The sequence below is a fragment of the Orcinus orca genome, chromosome 11 (genome assembly GCF_937001465.1).
Source record: "Orcinus orca chromosome 11, mOrcOrc1.1, whole genome shotgun sequence".
Classification (NCBI taxonomy): domain Eukaryota; kingdom Metazoa; phylum Chordata; class Mammalia; order Artiodactyla; family Delphinidae; genus Orcinus; species Orcinus orca.
Window position 1 is genome coordinate 83,853,640 of NC_064569.1, and position 20,411 is coordinate 83,874,050.

The 20,411-nt window shown below is 42.4% G+C and overlaps 1 protein-coding gene across 3 annotated transcripts in view; it reads right to left on the reverse strand.

Moving 5' to 3' along the window:
• The window catches only part of IGF1 (insulin like growth factor 1), a 75,888-nt gene extending 59,896 nt beyond the window's left edge, over nt 1–15,992 (reverse strand). For 2 of the 3 annotated variants that reach the window (XM_004269454.4, XM_012532896.3), the window contains exons 1-2: nt 15,653–15,992; nt 10,962–11,118 (exon numbers count right to left, since the gene is read on the reverse strand). In XM_004269454.4, coding sequence (XP_004269502.1) covers nt 10,962–11,118; nt 15,653–15,715 — 220 coding nt within the window. In that variant the 5' untranslated portion in view covers nt 15,716–15,992. Of the gene's footprint in view, nt 1–10,961; nt 11,119–13,847; nt 14,010–15,652 lie in introns of those variants that run through there. The other variant, XM_049694741.1, reaches the window with a different exon arrangement.
• Nucleotides 15,993–20,411: the final 4,419 nt, after the last annotated feature.

Sequence of the window (20,411 nt, forward strand, 5' to 3'; positions counted from 1 at the left end):
CAATTTTACTTTGGCAAATAGAAACTACCTGTGTTCTCTGAGGGCTGGTGCTCTGGTTGTTATACCTACCTTGGGGCTTATTTACCAGGGATGTACCATTTATTATGTACCTTCCTTTGCCTACCACTTTTCCTTTTAGTGTGAGTGCCTCAGATGAAATAAGAGAGGAATTGAGTGGAGGTTCTGTTCTCAAAACCATTTTCATAGGTGGAATCTATTGTGTGGGCTCATGTAATAGCTCTTGAAGACTCCCTGTTGACTAGAATTAGCTTATTGTTGATCTAGGATAAGTTTTCACTGGGGCCACAGTGAAGGAGTCCCAAGGGATGACACCTCAAATAGACATTTTTCTTCTATACCTTCAATCTCAGATCCACAACGGTGGCAGTAGCAAATGGATAGTCATGGGGTATATCCTGGGGACCAGTAGAAGGAAATAGCTTTTGGAATGCCTTTTTTAACATCAAGTCAAGAAGTTTTATTAAGTGCCCAACACTGGATGCTGTGGAGGACAGAAAACAACTTTTAAAACTTAGTCTCTGTTTTTCTGAAAGAGCTCAAAAGAGAGAGGATGAAAATTCATGGTGGCAGTAACTGGTATTTGATTGTGGTTTCTATGTCAAATGTATCTCTGGGAGCCGTTGGATGTGAAGCCTGTGGGATAGAAGAACCACATGGTCATGGGTGCATATGGTGATGAAACTCACAATTTTGATTTCATTAAGGCCATGCTCAAACAAAAAAATTCAATTCCCCTAAGTCAGGCTGTGATTAAGGAAGCAGTTTAGATGGGCAACCTGAGAGTACAAAGAGACTTTTCTGATTAGTGAGTACATTCCCTCTGCTGAACACTGCTTTTTTGAGGGTAAGCAAAAATCACCAATAGCTGACTTGGGAGAATGGAAATCTTTTGCTTATGTGTGATAACCTCAGTGACTATCTCACCACTGTGTGGAAACTAACTCTTTAAGCAAGCTCATTGTGGTAAAGTGATAGGTCCCATCTATTTTCTGCTTCCTCCAATGAGGACATAAACAGTAATACTGAGTAAGCATTCTGAAGATCCATTAATAGACTCTTGGGTGGTCTAAATGCAAAGTGATAGGTGAATAGAAGATACCAGCATTCTTTTATTTTTAGTTAATAAGGTTCAGAAGATACACTGCCAAAGTAGCTTTTCTAGATTAAAATTATTGCAGAACCATTGAACTAATGATTCAATGTCACTAAAAGTTGAAGTCAAACCACTGAACTAATTTGTGGATGGTGACTAGAGGGGCAAGGCAGGGTGAGTATTCAATTCAGTCCACTAATAGCAACACATTTGGTTGCCCTTTCAGTTTCCAAGCCCCTCTATAGTTGAGCCTTAACAAACCCTTGAGGTATAATATTTGTATTCCTACTTTACGGATGAGGAATGTAAGACCCAAGGAAATTAAGTGGCTTCTCCAAGGTCATAGAGCTGTTGAGGGAGCTGGGCGAGGCCCAAATGTGGAACCTCTGATTTCCAAACTAATAACTTCATTGATCTTCTCTTTCTACTTTCTGGTGGGACTGTTTATAGACAATAAAATGACTGTGATGATACTCAGATAGGAAAGACACAAGAAGGGAAAAGAAAAACTGTGGCCCTTTCCTCTGAACCAGGCTTTTTCACTCTGAATTGAGAGCTTATTTATTATATGACCAAGAAGGGAACAGCCGCAAATACTGAGGTCAGAGAGAACCAGCTTTTTTTTGTTTTTGTTTTTCATTTGTTCCAGGTGGTCACAATCAAACTTCTAAGCACACAGCTTTGCTCTACATCATGTCTGCCTTCCCTTACTGCTGTTACTAAAATAAATGAGTTCCACAGCTATCAGATGAAAGGGAGGGCCCACAAACACCTTTTTTGATGGCCTAGAGGAAGAGCTTTTTATTTCCATAGAGAAGGCTTCAAAACCCGAGTAACTCTTCTCATTGCTTTACTCTGGGCAATGGACCATAGACCCCATTAACCAGTGACTGATAATTAGTTTGTGTGTCACCTTCACTCATGGCTTTCCCATCTCTCTAGCTGCTTTTCTTCTGGAGTCCAGTAGTTCTCAATGAAGCGTGATTTTGCACCCCACTCCCCAGGGGAATTTGGCAATGTCTGGAGATGTTTTTGATTGTCACACTGGGAGGAGGGGACTACTGGCCTCTAGAAGGTAGAAGCCAAATATTTTACAACACACAGGACAGTCCTTCTCCCCCACCAAAAAATTATCTGGCCTAAAATGTCAATAGTGCTGAGGTTGAGAAGTCCCAATGCCAATGGCACTGCTGGGGGACATGAGGGGTGAATAGAAGAATAAAGTAGAATTTTAAAACATGCCACTTGGTCTCACAAAAGGACTGGTGCTGGGGGCAGGGAGGAAGGAGGAATGAGGAGGCTGAAATGTACAGTGTCCCCAAATCAGCTGAACCCAGAATTCTCACCCTTGGTGTTCCTTTCCCCAGTTTCACAGATAATCAGGAGCTGATTGCATGTGGGTTGGCTCAGTACAGACTTCCTTCATCACTCGCCTCTGACGAAAGACCCATTTCATCAAGGTAAATGGCACAGAGGTAGGACCATCTTCCCAGAAATACTCACAGAATTGACTCCATGACTAACAGATTCTCAAAGTTTAAAAGCGCCTTCCAACAGCCTCTCTACTACCTCAAAAAGACCACAGGTGAAAGAGGAAAATCTGAGGAGATTCACAGAGTATTTGCTTGGACATCTGCAAAAAAATCAGGTGTAAATTTCTTTTGGCTTAGGGCTGTCAGAGAAATCTCCAGTAAAAAAGCTGATCCAACGACTCGTCAGGCTGTTTCAGATTTTCCAGGAGCACAGCTTTGCTAAGTCATTCCAAAGCAGTTCTACCCAAGTTGACATTGGAGAGAATGACCAAAGAGTCAGAATAATATAACATACAATAATAGTCTAAATCATGACCTGAAGTGGACTTGCAATGCCCAAAGCATATAGAAAGGCCTAGCGCATTGTATGGGAAGCGGGCAGGGAATCCCCTTAGTTTGTACAAATTTCTACAGCAGGGGAACAACGGTGTCAGCTTCAGTCTCAGGTGACTTTATCGGAATGAGAGCACCACCAAGATCTACGTTCATTTGGATGAGCATGACTGGAGGCCTCTCCTGATCATTTCAATTTACCAGGTAACTTAGACATAGGCACGGTCCATTGAAGCTCAAGGTGGAGCACCACATGGAATCAGGAAACAGAATCAAGAGTATCTCCTACTTCTACCACTAATTAGAAGCATGGCCTTGGACATGTCCCTTCTCTCTCAGTTTCACTCTTGATGTTTGACTAGGTTATTTTTCCAGGGCTTCCAAGCTTACAACAATCTTCAATTTTACTTCCTTTAAACAATTAGGTAGTTTTATTAGAGAGATGTATACTTAATCAAGAATCAGCTTCTTGGGTGTCTTCCCAGGGGCTTCAGCTTGCCCATTTTTGTTGTTGTTGTTGTTATTGTTGCTGTTTGGGGGGGGGCATGGAAACCCTTATCCCCACAGAACGCCTGAGCATTTAATGCAAAAGGTTTTCATTTAAAAGATCGTGTGGTCTCTGCTGGTTGCACAACTTCTCTTTGTGTCCATGCTGTTGCTGATCAAATATTGCAAAGCCATTAATTACCTTAGGACAAATGCAGAGGGCCACGTGCAAAAGTTCTGGCCAATCGCATAAAGCAACATGCCAGATGTAAAGTAAGCGAACGGTTTTTCTTGGTATTTAAGGTTCAGTGAAAAAGTAAGAGGGGCAGCTATGCCAAGAATGAAGAGCCAGAGCTTGCCAAGTGCTTCTTTAAGTGGCTTTAGCCAATGTGAGACTAAACAATGCATTAAATAGGCATACGACTTGCTGCAGTTAAGGAATCGCATGTCAAATAACAGCTCTTTGCTATGTTTTAAACATGATCTCGCATATAGATAAAGACAAGTGAAATGCTCTGTTGTCATCTCCTTAGTCTAACAGCTAATAAGGCCTGGGGATTTGAACTTTCCAGGCAACCAAAAGTAATTCTTTGTGATGTAAGAGCTTTTGCTGATGTTTCATGGAGAGGTGTAGGATGGAGCTCTGCCAGGGCAACAGCTCAGTGCAGAAACAATTTTTTTGCTACTCTGGTTGTCAAAGACTCTGGCTGCATAAAAGAGGAAAGGCTTTGTAGCCCATTATTGAGAACAATGAGAAATCTCCTTGGGAGAGATCTCGTGCCTGTTTGCAGTGTGTCTAATTCTTTGGTATGGGCTGTGAAATCAGAAGAAAGTCTGCTAGAGGGATGAGGTCGGCTCTTTACAGAGGTCCTGAGGAATGCTGGCATGGTGCGTGATGTCTGGACTAGGTATATGGAGGCCCAGAGGGTTTGGAGAACACCAACACTATCTTTTGGATCCAAAATGGAGATATGCCCCTGCCAACCACTGAAGATCTGAGAACTTCTGATACCATTGGTCTTCAAGCAACTGGTTGAGGGGCACCTGCACAGATGGGAGCCTCCCATCCAAACCCCTGGCTGCTCCCACAGCTCCTTTCATGGCCAAGTTGGGGAAGACTCTTCCTGCCTGGCTCACTCTCAGGCCTCTGGTGCCTTGTGACCACCTCTCCTTTACCACCTCTCTTATAGCACCCAGAGAACGATCCTTGGTCCAATAAACAGCCTTTCTTCAGTAGGTCTTTGAGAAAAACCAGCAGAACTCATAGATGCTAGAATTAAAGCACTTGAGGTTTACTGGCAGAGAAAGAAGAAAACTTGAAGTTGGCCAGAGGAGAGGGTCCCACAGACCACAGGCATAACCTCCTCCTCACAGGTGAGCTGCAGTGTTCTGTCTGAGGGCAGCCCAGTCTGTGAAGGGTCTTGAACAGCAGCAGCCTCTACTCCAAGAAGCTTTTCTTGTGCACCCTGAGGAAATTCTATTAGTATTTTCTAAGTTTTTCTAGAAGGTAAAATGTAGCGTCATTACATGGATGTCTCCCTCAAGCCTCCTTTCAAAGAAGTGTTCAGAATTCACACTGAACTGAGGGGTTCTTGCTCGTGATCTCTTAGAGAAGCCTGGGATTTGGGGAAGCATCTCCCTGTGCTATAACACTTTGGACCTTTAAACAATGTGAATGGCCAGATGAACATGCATCTTGGAGACAAGAGACCTTGACTTTGGTTCTGGATCCATCCAGTGAGGTGAGTCACAAAATCTCAGTGTCTCACATTTCTCATTTGTCCGATTAAGCAATAATTCTTGCCGTCTAAGACTGGAGTAAAGACAAAGGGAGAGAGCTGATACAGCTGGATTTTGAAAAAGTGAATATACTAGTCAAACATAAGGCATCCTTTGTGTTACTGAAACTACTATGTAACTGCTACTACTAGCAACAGGTTTTATCAGCTGCCCCTGTAGAGGGAAATGAGTGTATAATGAATTGGGCTGCCCAGATACCTCTACCTTTGCAATAGACTCTGCAAATGATCCCAGAAGAGAGTAAATAAATATAATTGCTAATGTGTTTATGATGGTTACTATGTGCCAGGCAGAATTCTAATTTAATATGTTCTAATATATTAACCAGTTTTATGAGGTAGGCCCCGTTTTATAGATGAGCAAATTGAGGAAAAAAGAGGTTAAGTTACTTGCTCAGTGCCACCCACCAAGTAAGTTTCAGAGCTGGGATTCAAACCCTGGATTCTTTGCAACAGAGACCATGCTTGGTCTTGAATCCTTCCCTCTCCTGCTTCTTGTAATTATCCATCAGAGAGAACATGGTCTCAAAGAGCATTACAATGTCAGGAAAATGCAAATTATTTTCTGAATTTGCACAGAAATCATCACTTTCGTAGCAGTCCCTTGGTTGCCCAGACTGGTCCCCTTGGGCATTTTTAAATAGTAGCAAAGCACTTAGGGTCAATAAAAAAACTCATTGTTTTTCTTTAAGAATATCTGTGGCCTATTAGCTTAGTGGTGCTAATGAGGCCAGGGCCAAGGTCAAATCCCACATGTTCCAGTTAGTTTCAAAGCGAAAAGCTTGACCAGCTGTCATACAAGTGCACGGCTGGCTGTCTAAGGGGTGCCAAGCCAAGGAATGCACATGGTGCAGCTCAAATCCAGCCCCACTGACAGCAATGCTAATGGTGGGTGAGTGTGTCTTTGGGTGTCCCCAGTGGTGCACTCTCCTTTAATGGAAAGGCAGTCTCAATAGGCTTGGAAAAGGCTTCTCCTCAAGGTTTAGAAGCCTATAGATTCTAATCTGCCCCCTCTAATTTAATAAAGGGCAGCTAAAAAATGACCTACTTACCATCCTCACGTCCAGGAGAGTGAGAAAATGTAAAGATGAAAACTGTCAGCTCGTCTTTCCTAGTAAGGAAAAATGGCAATCTGTTTTCATGAGGTGTGTGCTCCTTTGGCCAGATGACTTGTGTGTATTTGGTCATGTCTGAGCTTCTATTTCATCCCCGAGGGGTTGGAACCCAGCTTACAACAAAATAAAACAAAGAAGCTGGCTCCTCTTTCTTTAAGTAGGTGGGATCTCCTATCTTTGGGGAGGAAAAGAAACTATGTGGAGAAGATAAAGGAGTCTAAATGTTCTTCGGTCACTGTTTAAATCCAAGGTTCTCCTTTCTTGAATAGCACCAAATCCTTGTTAATTACAACCTAGACTATGAGTCTGTTAAAGTTAGAAGAGGTCATTTACTTTAACAAAATCCCCTTGTTTTATAGACAAGGACATTTTGGCTCAGAAAGTTTAAATGCCTGCCAAAGTCATACAGCTAATGAATGACAGGTCTGGGAGTAGTTTTCTGAGCACTATATTTCAAATGAAAGAAGCTTGAGTTAATAATAATAACTTCGATCTAGGAAGGTTGTTGCAATCAATAACAATGAAATTCATTGCAAAGTTTTACTTAAACTCTTCATAAAACAGTATGTTCTAACACATGAAGAATGCCATTCATTTACTCAGACCTGTTCTTAATAACTATGCATTAGAGGTATGTTTTACAAAAGCTATAAATCTGGAATAGCCAAAAGGGCATCCAACTTTCCTTTCTAATTGATTTACTTCTCCTTTTTCCCAGACCGCCGAGGTAAAGCATATACAGTTTATTTAAGGGACTGTTTATAGACTCTTAAAACTAAAAAGGACCCCAGAAACTCGCTTTCTTTTGGTTGCTCTTAATTGAAACCATCCAAGGTGGTTGGTTGTCCGTCATTTTTTAAAGTATCTTCAAGGAGAGAAATTCCACAAGCCTCTAAAGCGCATGTTAAAATGGTTAATCACCATGACTGTCAAAAATTATATCTATGGCAAGCTTAGCTTCTCCTATTTCACTTGAAGCTCTTTTCCTCTTGCTTTGTTCCATGCACAGCAAGGTTATAACAAGCTGCTCTCTATGAGGGTTCCATCAATCTGGTAAGATAATAGCTAGCTCTTTCCCAGTGTGCCAGCTCCATTATGCCACCATTTTTCTCCCAAGACTCTGAAAGTATGAAACTGGTTGATATGCTGTCTTACTATGATACATAGGGAAGAATCAGTAGTTAGCTCTTCTTTGCAAATTTCATTGCATAAAATGTCTGGGGAAGCTGCATTATTATAGAGGAACTATTTCACTTATGCTGGGAAGATGTTCACAAAACAAATAATCCAGAAGGTGCCTTCCGCTGTGCTCTAGTGGAACTCGGGCTTGTAGAGAAATAGGAACTCATTTACAACACTGGGTCAATCTATGCAAATTAAGCATTACAAAAATAAATTATTCAGAACAGTTCTGTCTCTAATAGGGTTAAAAACTCTCCTTGTTAAATGTTCCAGCCCGATAAAAAAGATAGATATGGAGGCAATTTTCTTTTAGATGTTTGTGTTTCAAACTAAGATCAGAAACCCCCTTCCACTATGAAAAAAATCCATACATTCAAAATGGATTTGAAGTGGCTTAAAATGAAACACACAGCCGCAATAAAACTTTGAAAACAAGGGTAAAAAATATAATAAGAGTCGATTGGCAGAGGACAGAGGTAGGGAAGACTGCTTTCCTCTAAAAAGTATTTCAAAGGCTGTAAATGCTTAGAGCTGACTTCTCCACACACAGTAAATCTCAGGGGACAAAAAGGAAACTCAATAAAATTTGTTGACAACAGTTAATGCCTGTAAGAATAATTGGCTCAGACACAAAACAGACCATCAGCGTAGCTTGGGGAGGACCAAAATGCCGCCTCTAAGTCATTGTTAGTATACACTGTATTCAGTTGAGAAAAGATAAAGTTTTATCAGATAGGTGGGTAAATATGAGGTGAGAATTGTCCAAAGTGCCTGACAAACCTCATTCTTGATGATTCTGAAGACTAAGGTCCCAAACAAGTCATGCCATCCCATTCAGCTGGATTCCGTTCAGTTCAGTCCTGCCAGTCCAGCAATCAAATTAGAGCTGCAGCTATATCAGCCAGGCATTGAGCTAGATACTGGGATTCAATGGTAAATAAATATGGCCTTTGGTATCAAGGAGCCCATTGAGAGGGCAGATCCGGGTTAGGTGATTTCAAAAACTGGGAAAAAGTATTCAGGAAAAGCAGAAAGGACTATAATCTATTCTTCCATGATGAGTTTTCTCTATGACACTTGCTAATATTGATACTTATTTTTTTTAATCTCCCAACTAGACTGTGAGTTCCTTGAAGGCAAAGTTAATCTCTCGTTCATTTCTAGGTATCTCATTCATGCTTGTACTGTGTCTTACACATAGCAGATACTCCAGCAATGTTTTGAATTAAAGAATTTAAAGGGGTTAACTTCTCTTGGGCAAAAAGGCTAGTCCGGTTGACTAGAAAGTTAATAAGAATACTTTGGTGCATGAGGGTTTATGTCAGACAAATAATTTACATTAAGTCATGGAGTTCTATAACGCAGAACTTATGAAACCTAGACTCTCAATAATAATAAAACACAATTTATAAAACCACTTTCTATCCAAAGTCATACTCTAAACATTAAGAGTTGCCATGTAGAACCTTCCCCTTTCAAGTTACTAAAATGGAATTAAAACACATTTGCTAAACTTTGATCCTTGGAGTAACAGAACGCCTTTCAGTGCATTGAAATCAGTTTCCATCACAGTTGTCCAATACTCTTAACTATCTGTGTGAACATATATAAGTATCATATGGTTACTTGGGACCAAGTTATTCCTTTCCATTCTCATTTTCAATCATTTAATGCAAGCATCACAGTCATAAAAGATCCAGTTTACATGCACTGTGCATGGAAATCCTGGAGCATGTCACACTGAACATCACAATTCAACCTGGCACATAACACAAGACACTTGGGGGCTTGGCAATCACTTAGTGAACTGGGTAAAAGGAAATGGCACAAATGGATTATCAAGACAAAAAAATCCTTTTGGGCATAGTAAGTGAGAAACACTTATCCATCTTTTAAAATGTGGATCAGTAGTAGAAAAGTAAAGAATAATGACAGCCCATCGTTGGGTGACGTTGATGTGACACATTTGCCTTCCTCAAGACATTCTGAAGGTAAAACAAGCCTGCTATTTGAAAAGCACTCACCCAATGAAGGCTTTCATCTGCATAGCAACAGAGAATGGGATAGAATCGCTTTATTGCCAGAAAAATAAATGAATTCACTCAAAGCATTGGCTGGAAACAGAGAGTGGGAATTTGCCCATTCAAAGAGTAGAAAGCACTTCTCACTTTCTGTCACTAGTTGTTGAAAAGCTATTTGTCACCAAATCTACAATGAGTACAGACCATCAACACGCCTATCAGCCTCTTCCTTCCCATGCTCCGTACTCATCCCGGACTGCTACACACAGACCCCTCCTTCCAGTCTCACACACACACACACACACACACACACACACACACACACACACACACCCCTTCCTGGGAAGAAGATGAGAGAGACTTGAAGTTTGTGACTCATCACAGGAGCTATTCAAAGCCTAGTGGGTAACTGAGGTAAGCTGTCTACACTTAAGCGATATGAACCTCTAAGAATGATTCATGGTCCTGAGGACCTGAGAGTCAGTTTCCTGAAACTCTCTAAATTTCCAAAGAATTACACAGAGGGAGCGTCTGGCTTCCCATCAGTGTCCTGTCGTATACAATGAGACAGATGCCTCTGAGGTAGGTTCTTTAAATGATCTGTTCCCTCAGGTAGCACAGACTCTTGTTGGTGTTTTTTATTTATTTGCAAGCGTGGACTTGGCTGTCTACTTTTCATTGACTGTTTAATCACCTGAGACCTACTTATGGGATAAGTGACCTTGCACTTGTCAGAAACCCTTTTCCAGATGGAGACATCACTGGAGAGCCCCAGAGAAGAGCGATGTTAAAGGAAGGCAATAACAGAGACTCAAGGTCAGTTTGAATGGAGGGCGAATTAATTCAACATTTCAGTTTGCATTGAGTGAGAGCCTGTGTATTTGCAAACGTGCCTTTCAGCAAGGTTCACCTTCTGTGTGCTCCTGGTGATTTCATATGGCATGGAGACATCTGGGAAGGGCCCCTCCATTCTTTGCCCAAGTCCACCTTCCTAGTTTCCTCCAAATAACCTAGAGCTTAAAACAGCCCTACACGTTCACATATGTGGCTACGTGCACTCACAGATCTCAAAAACTGAAACCTTAATCCTCCAGGGCCATTTTGTCACACCTTTCCACTGGAAGGAATGGAAGAGTGAGGGTAGAGCAGCATAGTTGCAGGAAAGCTCAGTGGGAAGTCGTTAAAAGACAAACTGCTAAGGAGGAAAATTCCATCTGAAATCTGCAAAACGTGCCACAGCCCCATTGAAACACTAGGCTCGCTTTAAGGTGAGGAATCTCGGAGGCTGAGGACGGCTGCCAGCCGTGGGCAGTCATTCAGTTCTTCACATACTCCCTGCGGTTGTAAATCCACAGAGCAGTGAGAAGGAGGCTACTTACTGAAATAAAAGCCCCTGTCTCCGCACACGAACTGAAGGGCGTCCACCAGCTCAGCCCCACAGAGGGTCTCGGGTCCAGCCGTGGCAGAGCTGGTGAAGGTAAGCAAGAACACGGCCACGTAGAAGAGATGCGAGGAGGACGTGATGTGCATCTTCACCTGCCGAAGAAGCAGAAGGAGGGTCATGCTTCCTCCTGGGTCCTTGCCAGGAGACGGGGGTGAGGCAGGGGCGCCTTTACCCTCAGCTCTCCATTCCTGTCACTCATCAAAACTACCCGCTCCGAAGTGCAACAAGGTGTGTGAGTGACCGCAGGGCAACGAGGGCTGAGCGGGTCTTGGCATCAAGCAACCTGAGTTTAATCCTCTTGCTACTGTGGAACCTTGGGGAAGTCCTTCCTGAACCCCTTCTCTATGGGTTCCTATTACAATTCAGTGAGATAAAATATCTAGAAACATTTACTATGTGAACGTGAAAGATGCTATTATTGCAGTGGGATCCCACACCGCTCAGAGATCCTGGTAAACCTTTGGAATCATCAAAGGTTAAATTGTGCTCAGTCCAGATCTGGGGCCAAATATGTTTTATTCATTTAAGTTCTCTCAAGATTGGCCATCCACAGATAGCATGTGCATTCATTATCGACCAGAATATTAAATTAACCAGAACATCATTCCCCAGCTACTGATTAAAGAGAATTTACTGCAGCTGAAAAAGAACTTGTGAAAATACTATATATCATCACAGTTTTTTTTTTTTTTTTTCACTTGAGAGAGAGACAGAGACAGAGAGAAACACAGGCAGAGGAAGAGAGACTGAGATTTCTTACCTGGGGAAGATCAGCAGTTAATAACTACAAGTAGAAGTATAAAATCAGGAACGGGAAAAATGTGAGGAAATTTAGGAAGGAAATTGGCTTATGCTAAGTAGACCCCATGCTTTCTTTATTCTAAAGCCCCTCGTGTAAGCTTAATATCAGATCAACACACGTGTGGACTGTGCCCTCCATGAACAGGGCACTGGGCTCAAAACCTGCAAAAGCCTTTTTTTTTTTTTTTTTTTTAAGTCACAGGAATTCATCTCTTGGAGGGACTTATGTGTCACTGTAACCATTTTATAGCAGGAACCCCTGGTTGGCTTGACTTAGCAAATGATAGGCATCCAAATGGCAGCCCCGCCAGAAGCAGGATTCCTGTGGCTCAGGTCTCCATCCTCACTCTCAGCAGTAGAAACAATGCGAAGGTGAGCATTAAGTTTTTCCATATTGCTACTTGTGGCACCAAGATATGGTTTCTTCTAGGAAGCCTCCCAAGGTGAGTAGCTTCACCCCCTCAGATGCATTCGCTCTCAGCAGCATCAGCGGAGTCAGTGACAGGATGTTAAGCGAGGGACCCTATCAAAAGGTCATGTAGTTAAGCTGGAAGCTATCATTATGAAAAGAGGCTTTTCTGAACCTCCCAGTCATGGCAGGTCCATTTAACTCCATCACTTTTGGAGAAACAGACTCAGTCATTTATTTTCCAACCACCTTCCTTGCCCTCCATGGACTCTTAACTTAATGGCTGTCTACATCAGTGGCAAAGTTTGCTCCATCATTGTAATTAAGATTTCCATTTTTGTGGCCAGACTTTCAGCTCAGCAATTGAGAAAAAAAACCCTAAACCCCTGACTCTCGTTAACACAATGTAAATATTTAGTTAATGCTTGTAAAACTGTGGAAGATGAAAAGCCTCCTCTATTTGCAAATCCTCATAAATAATGGACATAAAATAGAAGAGGAGGTGAAAGCTTGATGGAACATTTCTTCCATTTTCTCCATAGGACCTGTTCATGAAAACCCTCCACCCCCATGTAGCCAAAGCCATGGAGACGGCTAGAAACAAGTCATCCTATCCTTATCTTTCTTATGTATAAAATAATAATTGGTGGGAGTTTTCCCTTTCAATATTTCCAGTGGAAATCTCAGCCAGTCTAACCCCACTGGACTTCCTTGCCCTTTTCAAAAGAGAAAATTCATAACTGATCTTACTGAACATACCCCACACTCTGGCAATGGGTCAGTTCTAGAATGTATGTTATTTTGCCAATCCTATTTCTCCATCCCTCCTTCTCTGTTGATTTAATAGTGATGCTTAAGGCCAAGCACCTGCAGCTGTAGATGCCTTCAAGTTCTTCAGTTCTCGTGAAATCCAGGGGAAAAGGTACTCAGCTTATAGCCTTAGTGAATTGAGAACTTCATTAGAGGTCAAAATTATATTTTAGTAGTTATTTATTTCATATGACACATTTAAACCCAGCAATACATAAAAATCTCTAGCATTTAAGATTTATTTTCTACAGATTTTTCCTTTCTTTTTCTTTCTTTCTTTCTTTTTCTTTTTTTTTCTTTTTCTTTTTTTTTTTTTTTTTTGCTGAGTTATGTTCTAAGATAAATACCAGCACTTACAGTTCTAGGACAAGATAGAACCTCTAGTGCATTCGCCTTTAGTTCAGGGAACAGTCCAGTACAGCCACAGAGAACCAGAGAATTTATCACATTATGTTCCCCGGAAAGAAAACAATAAGGAACTGGCTTAGGAGTTAAAAGTTCGAAACAAGTGGCCCCATATGTTCATCATTTCCTGGGCCTTTTATTTTTCCAAACACAAAAGAAATGAAGAGAGAGAAAGGAAAGATCTGAGAGAGAGAAAGGAAGGAAGAAGGAGAAAGAGAAGAGAAAAAAGAAAAAACTTGTAGAGCACTCTTTCCCAAAAATCATTCACAAATCCAAAATTTAAAAGACCTTTCTTTTTATCTTAAATAAATGGAATATCAATTGATTCCAGATGTTTGGGCTACGATAAAAATGTCCAGCAAAATTTGAGGGCAATAGTCATAAGAAAATACTCACTGTAGGTGTAACCATTTTTGTTTGTTCCAGATCTTTTACAGCAGGTCAGGGTGGGTATTATGAGACTGATGTGAATAAACTGAGGACTTAAAAGCATGTGCTGCTTTGTGGGTGGGGTTTGTGAAAGCATCTAGTTACATTTGGACACCCAGGCAGGTATGCTATGAGCCTGGGTAAACTGCCTTTTGTCCATTCCGACAATGAACAAATTGCACGGCTGGGATTCAAGTCAATCTTTTCCTCCAAATCAAGCCACCAATTTCCACTGTGTGCCTATAGTAGCCGCCCTGGACAGTGACCCAAGCTTCAGTCCTCTCCTGTGCCCTCTTCCTTCTGATTCAAACACTTGGAAATATCTTGAGACTCAGAGTACAATCAGCTTGCTCGTTCTGCCTGGCAGACACCTTTACTCATTGAATTACGTTTGAAAGACCACGTAGCTCCCTCAAACCACTTCCTGCTCCAAGTACAGGAAAAAGCAACAACTTACGGCTAGCTCTACTTCTGAACAGTTCAGCATACACAACATGGAAAGTTCATTTGGAGTTTTCCAAACTTGTAGTTAATGCAGAGATAACACTCCACAGCCTCTTTTAAGATCATCTAAGCAGGGAGACAAAGCCCCCAGCTATCAGACCACATAGCATATGTGTATACTGACTTCATTTCTTTTAAAAGCAAGGTAGCCGGCATGCATCTTGGCATCTCAAGTGCAGCAGAATCAGGTGCCTGACAAGGATGTATCCTTAACTCCTAAGCCACTTACTTGACTAAGAAAAGTCCTAGTGGTGGAGTATTTGAAAGCAGCAAATGATTACCGTACTAAGTGGTAGGGACGTTTTATGAATTGAGCCCTCAGGCAATTGCATCGGGGAGCCAGTGACAGCGGCTTAAAAGTGCTTGCAAATTGGAAAAACACAAGTCTTGAGAGATATAATTTTGCTGAGAATGGAAACTTGAACTAGGGCCAGTGATTGGAAACGAGAAGTCAGTGCATTGACAACGCCAGCCAAATTTACCTAAAGAGACTTTACAACACCGAGTATAAAATCAGAGTTTTACAACACAAAACCCCAAGTCCAAACTTCGCCCCTGAGAATCCTCTTCAAAAGAAAAAACTTGGAATAGCAGTTGCTAGAAAGTTTCCGCTTTCCATATACAGTATGCATTTGTTTAAATTATACGAATGTGCAAGGTCAGCAAGAGTTCTTAAGGAGTTCTTTTTCAGAAGAGCAAAGTAAACTTCACTCTAACTTTGACTCTCTGGGCGTAAGTGCAGAGAGTTCCGGGACCTTCGCTCCAAAGATCACATTTAAAAGCTTTAATATCATTTAAAATGTAACTCTTTATATGTGGCATGCCTTGTAATAAAAGTCCTGACAAGTTACACACACACAGATACATACACACACAGTCCTACATACACACGAACATGGTCTTAAAAATAAAACATCTGCACCTGCAAAAAAAAATCCAAAAGTTCATATCCATGCTCTATAGCCCTTAACCATAGACAGGATTTAAAGGAATCTTCTATAATGACACCACTCAAGCCCTGCAGAAGTGGAGGATTTAGCATAAGTACCTTGCAATAGTTTTTACTCATACAGATATCTGTGCAAAGGCATTTATCTCCCGGAGCTATTTTTTCAGATCCCACAGAATTGCATATTCAGCAATTTATAAATAACTCCCAGTGCCGAAACAATGAAAATTCTAAAGTGAAGAACATCTCTAAGCAGAAGCAAACAGTACACAGTTTAAAGAAAATTCCCCAATGACTTCAAAGAGTAAGAAATATTTACCTTCAAGAAATCACAAAAGCAGCACTTAAATAATTGGGTTGGAAGACTGCTGATTTTTCCCATTGCTTCTGAAGTGCAAAGTCTGGAAATGAATTGGTTAGCAGGAATAATGAGGCAGAAAGAAATCCAGGGAGATGGGAGATGTTGAGAGCAATGTCACATTTCAATTTTGAGGACTTTATTCCATTGCGCAGGCTCTATCTGCTCTGAATTTAGCAGTGACAGTGAGATTTAGCAAACAGAAGAGGGATTTAGAGAAAATCCTCACATTTATCTACAAAACACAGACACTGTAGACAGGAAACAGCTGGGGGAACGCTTGCCTTCTCTCTCTCTCCCTCTTCTGGCAAAGTTATCGAGTAAGGACTTTTTTGGGCATGGTGACAAATAACATCATACCTTTGCATTTTAAAACTAGAGCACAGAAGCATTTTTTCCCTTAAAAGAATGCGTGTTAGTGACAGGGTGAGCAGACATTAAAATACCAGTGCTGTCCTCTGATTAACTTTCTACTGGGCAGGAAGACACACACATCTGCTAATACACCTTACCAGTATGAAAGGAATACACTTGGAGGATGGGCAAGCAATTTTATATTCCAGAGCCAACGCAAAATTAAAAAAAAAAAAAAAGAAATGAAAAAAAGACCATCTCAAACATACCCTACAATTTTAACCCTCAAATGACTGGGGTAAACTAGATTGGAAGACAGCGCTGGGATGACCCCTCGTCCTAGTTGCCAAGTGAGGGGAATGATCTCATTTCCTAGAACCTGGAAAGGGGCGGGCAGCTTTGCAGTTGGCTCCCTTTAGGACACTGTCTAATGCTTTCTGCCCACGACAGGGCAAAGATTTTGCTGAGCTGTAAAGCCAACTGAAATAATAAAACAAAATCTTTTTCTTCCTTCCTCTACTCTGCTGCTTATCACCCCCAGCCTCACCCCAGGGGAAGGGCACCTGAGGGGAAAATGATTTTCCTGTCGTTCATATTTTTCTGCATAACTTGAACCTGAGTGTGTGTGTGTGTGTGTGTGTGTGTGTGTGTGTGTGTGCGCGCGCGTGTGTGTGCGTGCGCGCGTGCGCACGTGAGTGCATTTTATTTCTCCAGTTTTTGTGTATTCTAAATAACACCAGCTGGCTAGCAATACCCTCTCAAGGGTTATGATGTCATTCAAATCTCTCAACTGGATGAGTGGCCGGCAACATGGTCCAAGCCAGCTGTTTTGCTATTTATAATGTATACTTGCCTTTGCCATTGAGAATCAAGTTCTGATCTTTTGTCGATATAGTTTGCACCAATTTCTCTTCGGTTTTGCGAAGTAGGAGATAAGAAAGTAGATTATGAAATAAGGTTGCAAAAGCCCAGGTCAGACATCCCACTTTCCCTAGAGGTCTGTCGGGGCATGGTTCCCCAGGGACGGTGGAAATAGTCTGGACCTTGCCTCTCTCTCTTGTGATTCTCAGGAGACCCAGTGATATTGACGCATCGACTCAAAACAGAGGTCTGCTGGAAACCCTTGTCTGGGTCTTTATGTTGTCCTGTGGCCAGGAAGTTGTTTGCAGAGGTGAGTGCCCTCGAAGGAAAACCCAATTGGTTTTGAAAGGGGGTTGAGTTTGCTCAAGGCTTCTCTGTGATTCATAACTTGTGGCAGTGTTTACCTTCGAGAAAGACAAGTTAGACGTTCGGAGTGATGCCATTTTAATGGTGCAGTATATTCAGCATCAGTTAGTGAGTGCCTACTGTGTGCCCAGCTACATGCGTCACGGTCAAGGCCCCACAGGGGCTTTCAGCTAAGTGGCAGAGACAGAGAGGAAAACTGCTGTCATATGGAGGGTATGTGCTCTTTTAAAAATACGAAAAGTGCACACTTTCTCTGGAAAGACAGGGAAGTGAAACCCTGTTGAGAATCCAGGATGGGGGAGGAGGGGTGTGTCATGAGAGGCTCTGGGGTGCAAAGTTGGGAAATTTCAGTGGATGCGATTTGACCTGAAGAGTCTACAAATATGCATCATCAAGAGGTGGCCGGGGAGGCATCTGTAGGTGTGTGGGCAATTCCTGTACTTCTAAAATAATCCAAGACTTCCTTTAATTATCTCCCCTTCACACATTTAACTTAGGACCTGATTTACCGAAGATCTGTTTTTTTTCCCCCACAGCTTTGGCAGATCACATCCTTCGTGGAAAAAAAAAAAAAAGTCCAACTTCCTCTCATGGACTTTGATAACGTAGATTGTCTCACATGTAGAAAGACCTGCCATTTCCACGTGTGCAGAGTCAGGTACCCGCTGAGTCTTGGTGCTGGGTGCCTGGGTCCACCGCTGGGCACCTTCACAGGTAAAGGCCGTGACTTTCCCATTGCAGTTTTCCCTTGTTTTAATCGTTCCAAGATGTCCTAGGAGCTCACTGCCCTCTCCAAGGCTGTACCCCAGTTTGATGGGCTCTTTTGGCATGCCGTGTGAACAGATCACCTTATCCCCAACCATTTCATGTAAAAGGCTGCTTCGGGAGACAGAATGCACCGTTCCGTCCGACAGTGGGCTCCTGCACTATCGACACACTGATTCACAGTCTCTTGGTTTTATAACCCCAATTACCCTTAAAGGATAATTGGGTTTTAATTTATGTCCCAGTTTTTATGTCACAATCAAAGAAAACTGAAATTTCAGTGAGTCGTAATTATCATCAGCTGTGCTGTGGAAACATTCCGATGTGAGCTCTCAGTTTCCAACAGGGAAAGCAATTTCCTGAAGTGATTACTGTATACTTCAATATGGAGAATGGTCTAGATTTCTGGATAGGGTGAGCCAGCAACAGAGCAATAATTCCTAGGGAAATGGCCGTTTTCTTGGCTAATTCCAGGAGTCAACATGAAAGCCAAAGGGCAATAAATGTGCCACACGATGACTTTTTAATGACTGAATCCTGCACCTGTTTAGGAGAAAAAGAGTTGGATGCACCTATTACTAGAGGGTCCAAGGTGGTAGTAAATCTAATCCCTAGGAAAAGTTCAGGTCAAGAAGCCCCATTGGAGAGAAACATACAGGGTCATTCTAAAATGACTGAATGATTATGTAGTCTCCTGCCTGGAACAACCTGACAGGTAGATATGGGAGTTGTGTGCCACCAAAGTAGCAAGGATGTGCTCATCATGAGAACAACCACTCCTGGAAATGCAGAGATTCACAGTTTCACCTTTTGCATGTGTAATGCCTGAGGGATATAAATAACTCTCCCCTAAAGCCTTCTTCTTGAGTAGCGTATTTGCATAAAGCTGCAGTCTCAGAAGACTTCTGACACCTTTCTTAAAAAAAAAAAAAGTCGTTCATCTCCTTAGAAGAGCAGGCTGATTGAGATTCACAGAAAGGGGTGGGCAAGACCCTGTCCCCCACTTTTTTCTTTTTTTTTTGCAGTACGCGGGCCTCTCACTGTTGTGGCCTCTCCCGTTGCGGAGCACAGGCTCCGGACGCGCAGGCTCAGCGGCCATGGCTCACGGGCGCAGCCGCTCCGCGGCATGTGGGATCTTCCCGGACCGGGGCACGAACCCGTGTCCCCTGCATCGGCAGGCGGACTCTCAACCACTGCGCCACCAGGTAAGCCCCCCCCCACTCTTTTTGCTCGAGCCACATTCCCAGTCCTCCCCATGTCAACTGCAGAGTTGCTCATTCAAAAGCTCATCTCATATCCATGTGCAGTGGGGCAGACTTACAATTTATTTCATTAATGTCAGTGCTGACTCCTACGAAAAGCTTAGGATGGATATCTGGGGGTAAGAGGACTTTGGAACCAAATAACGGGTGAGGTTTAAGGCTTTGGGGCCACCCACCAGGCAAAGAACTTGGGGTAAACTACTGGGCCTGTCTCCTGGCTCACGGTTTGTGAGGAGGGTTGGTCTGGGAGTGTATTCTCCAATGTCTGAGATCAAGGTCTGGTCAATTCAGAATGTAAAACTCAGAGGAAAAGGCTGGGCCTCAAAAATACAACAGGCTGCTTAACAAGGGGACCAATGTCAGCTCCAAAAGATCTGCTCAGAAGCAGCTCTGTTAGTCCTCAGAAAGATCTTTAGCTCAAAGGAGCTGCTTTAAATCCTTAGAGGCGCTTTTTCCCCACAGCTAGGGAAAACAGTAATAGGGAGAAGAAATCCTCCCACTAAAGAAATCAATGCTTTCTTTTCAACATCAAACTCGGATCTTATTTCTTCTAAAATGTCAAAAGGGCAAATGCTGAGAACAGTCAGAAGCAAAACTTTTGTGGTTTGGGTAGCAAAAGAATTCTTCGTAATGGCAGATGAGGAGTCACTGCATGGGGCGAGGATGGCGTGGTGGAGTGAGAGAGCCTAAGGGCTCACCACAATTGCCCCAAGTTGAAAAGAAAGTGAGGAAAGAGACACCAATTCCGAATGTCAGGGGCAAGTACCCAAAGAACGCTTTCTTTCGGAATCGAAAAATGTGCGCGCCCTCTAGTGGCCGTCGGGGAAACTGCCACCGCAATCTTCACCGTTGATGTGTGGAATTTGGGAGGTGTGGGGAGTTTTGCAAAGCTCGGGATTCAAATATACTTTAAATTGCACTTATCTTTTGAAACAAATAAGCTAGGTATTTAATTCACTCTAGTTTTAAAAAAGGGAAGAGTACTAAGGGGAGAAAGGAAGATGATAAACTTTACGAGAGCAGGGATGGCGTCTCCACGGCTCTACTCCCAGGGCTTACCTTGATATGGGCTCCAAACATTTTGTTGGTTGAATCAAAGTCTGGAAAATAAA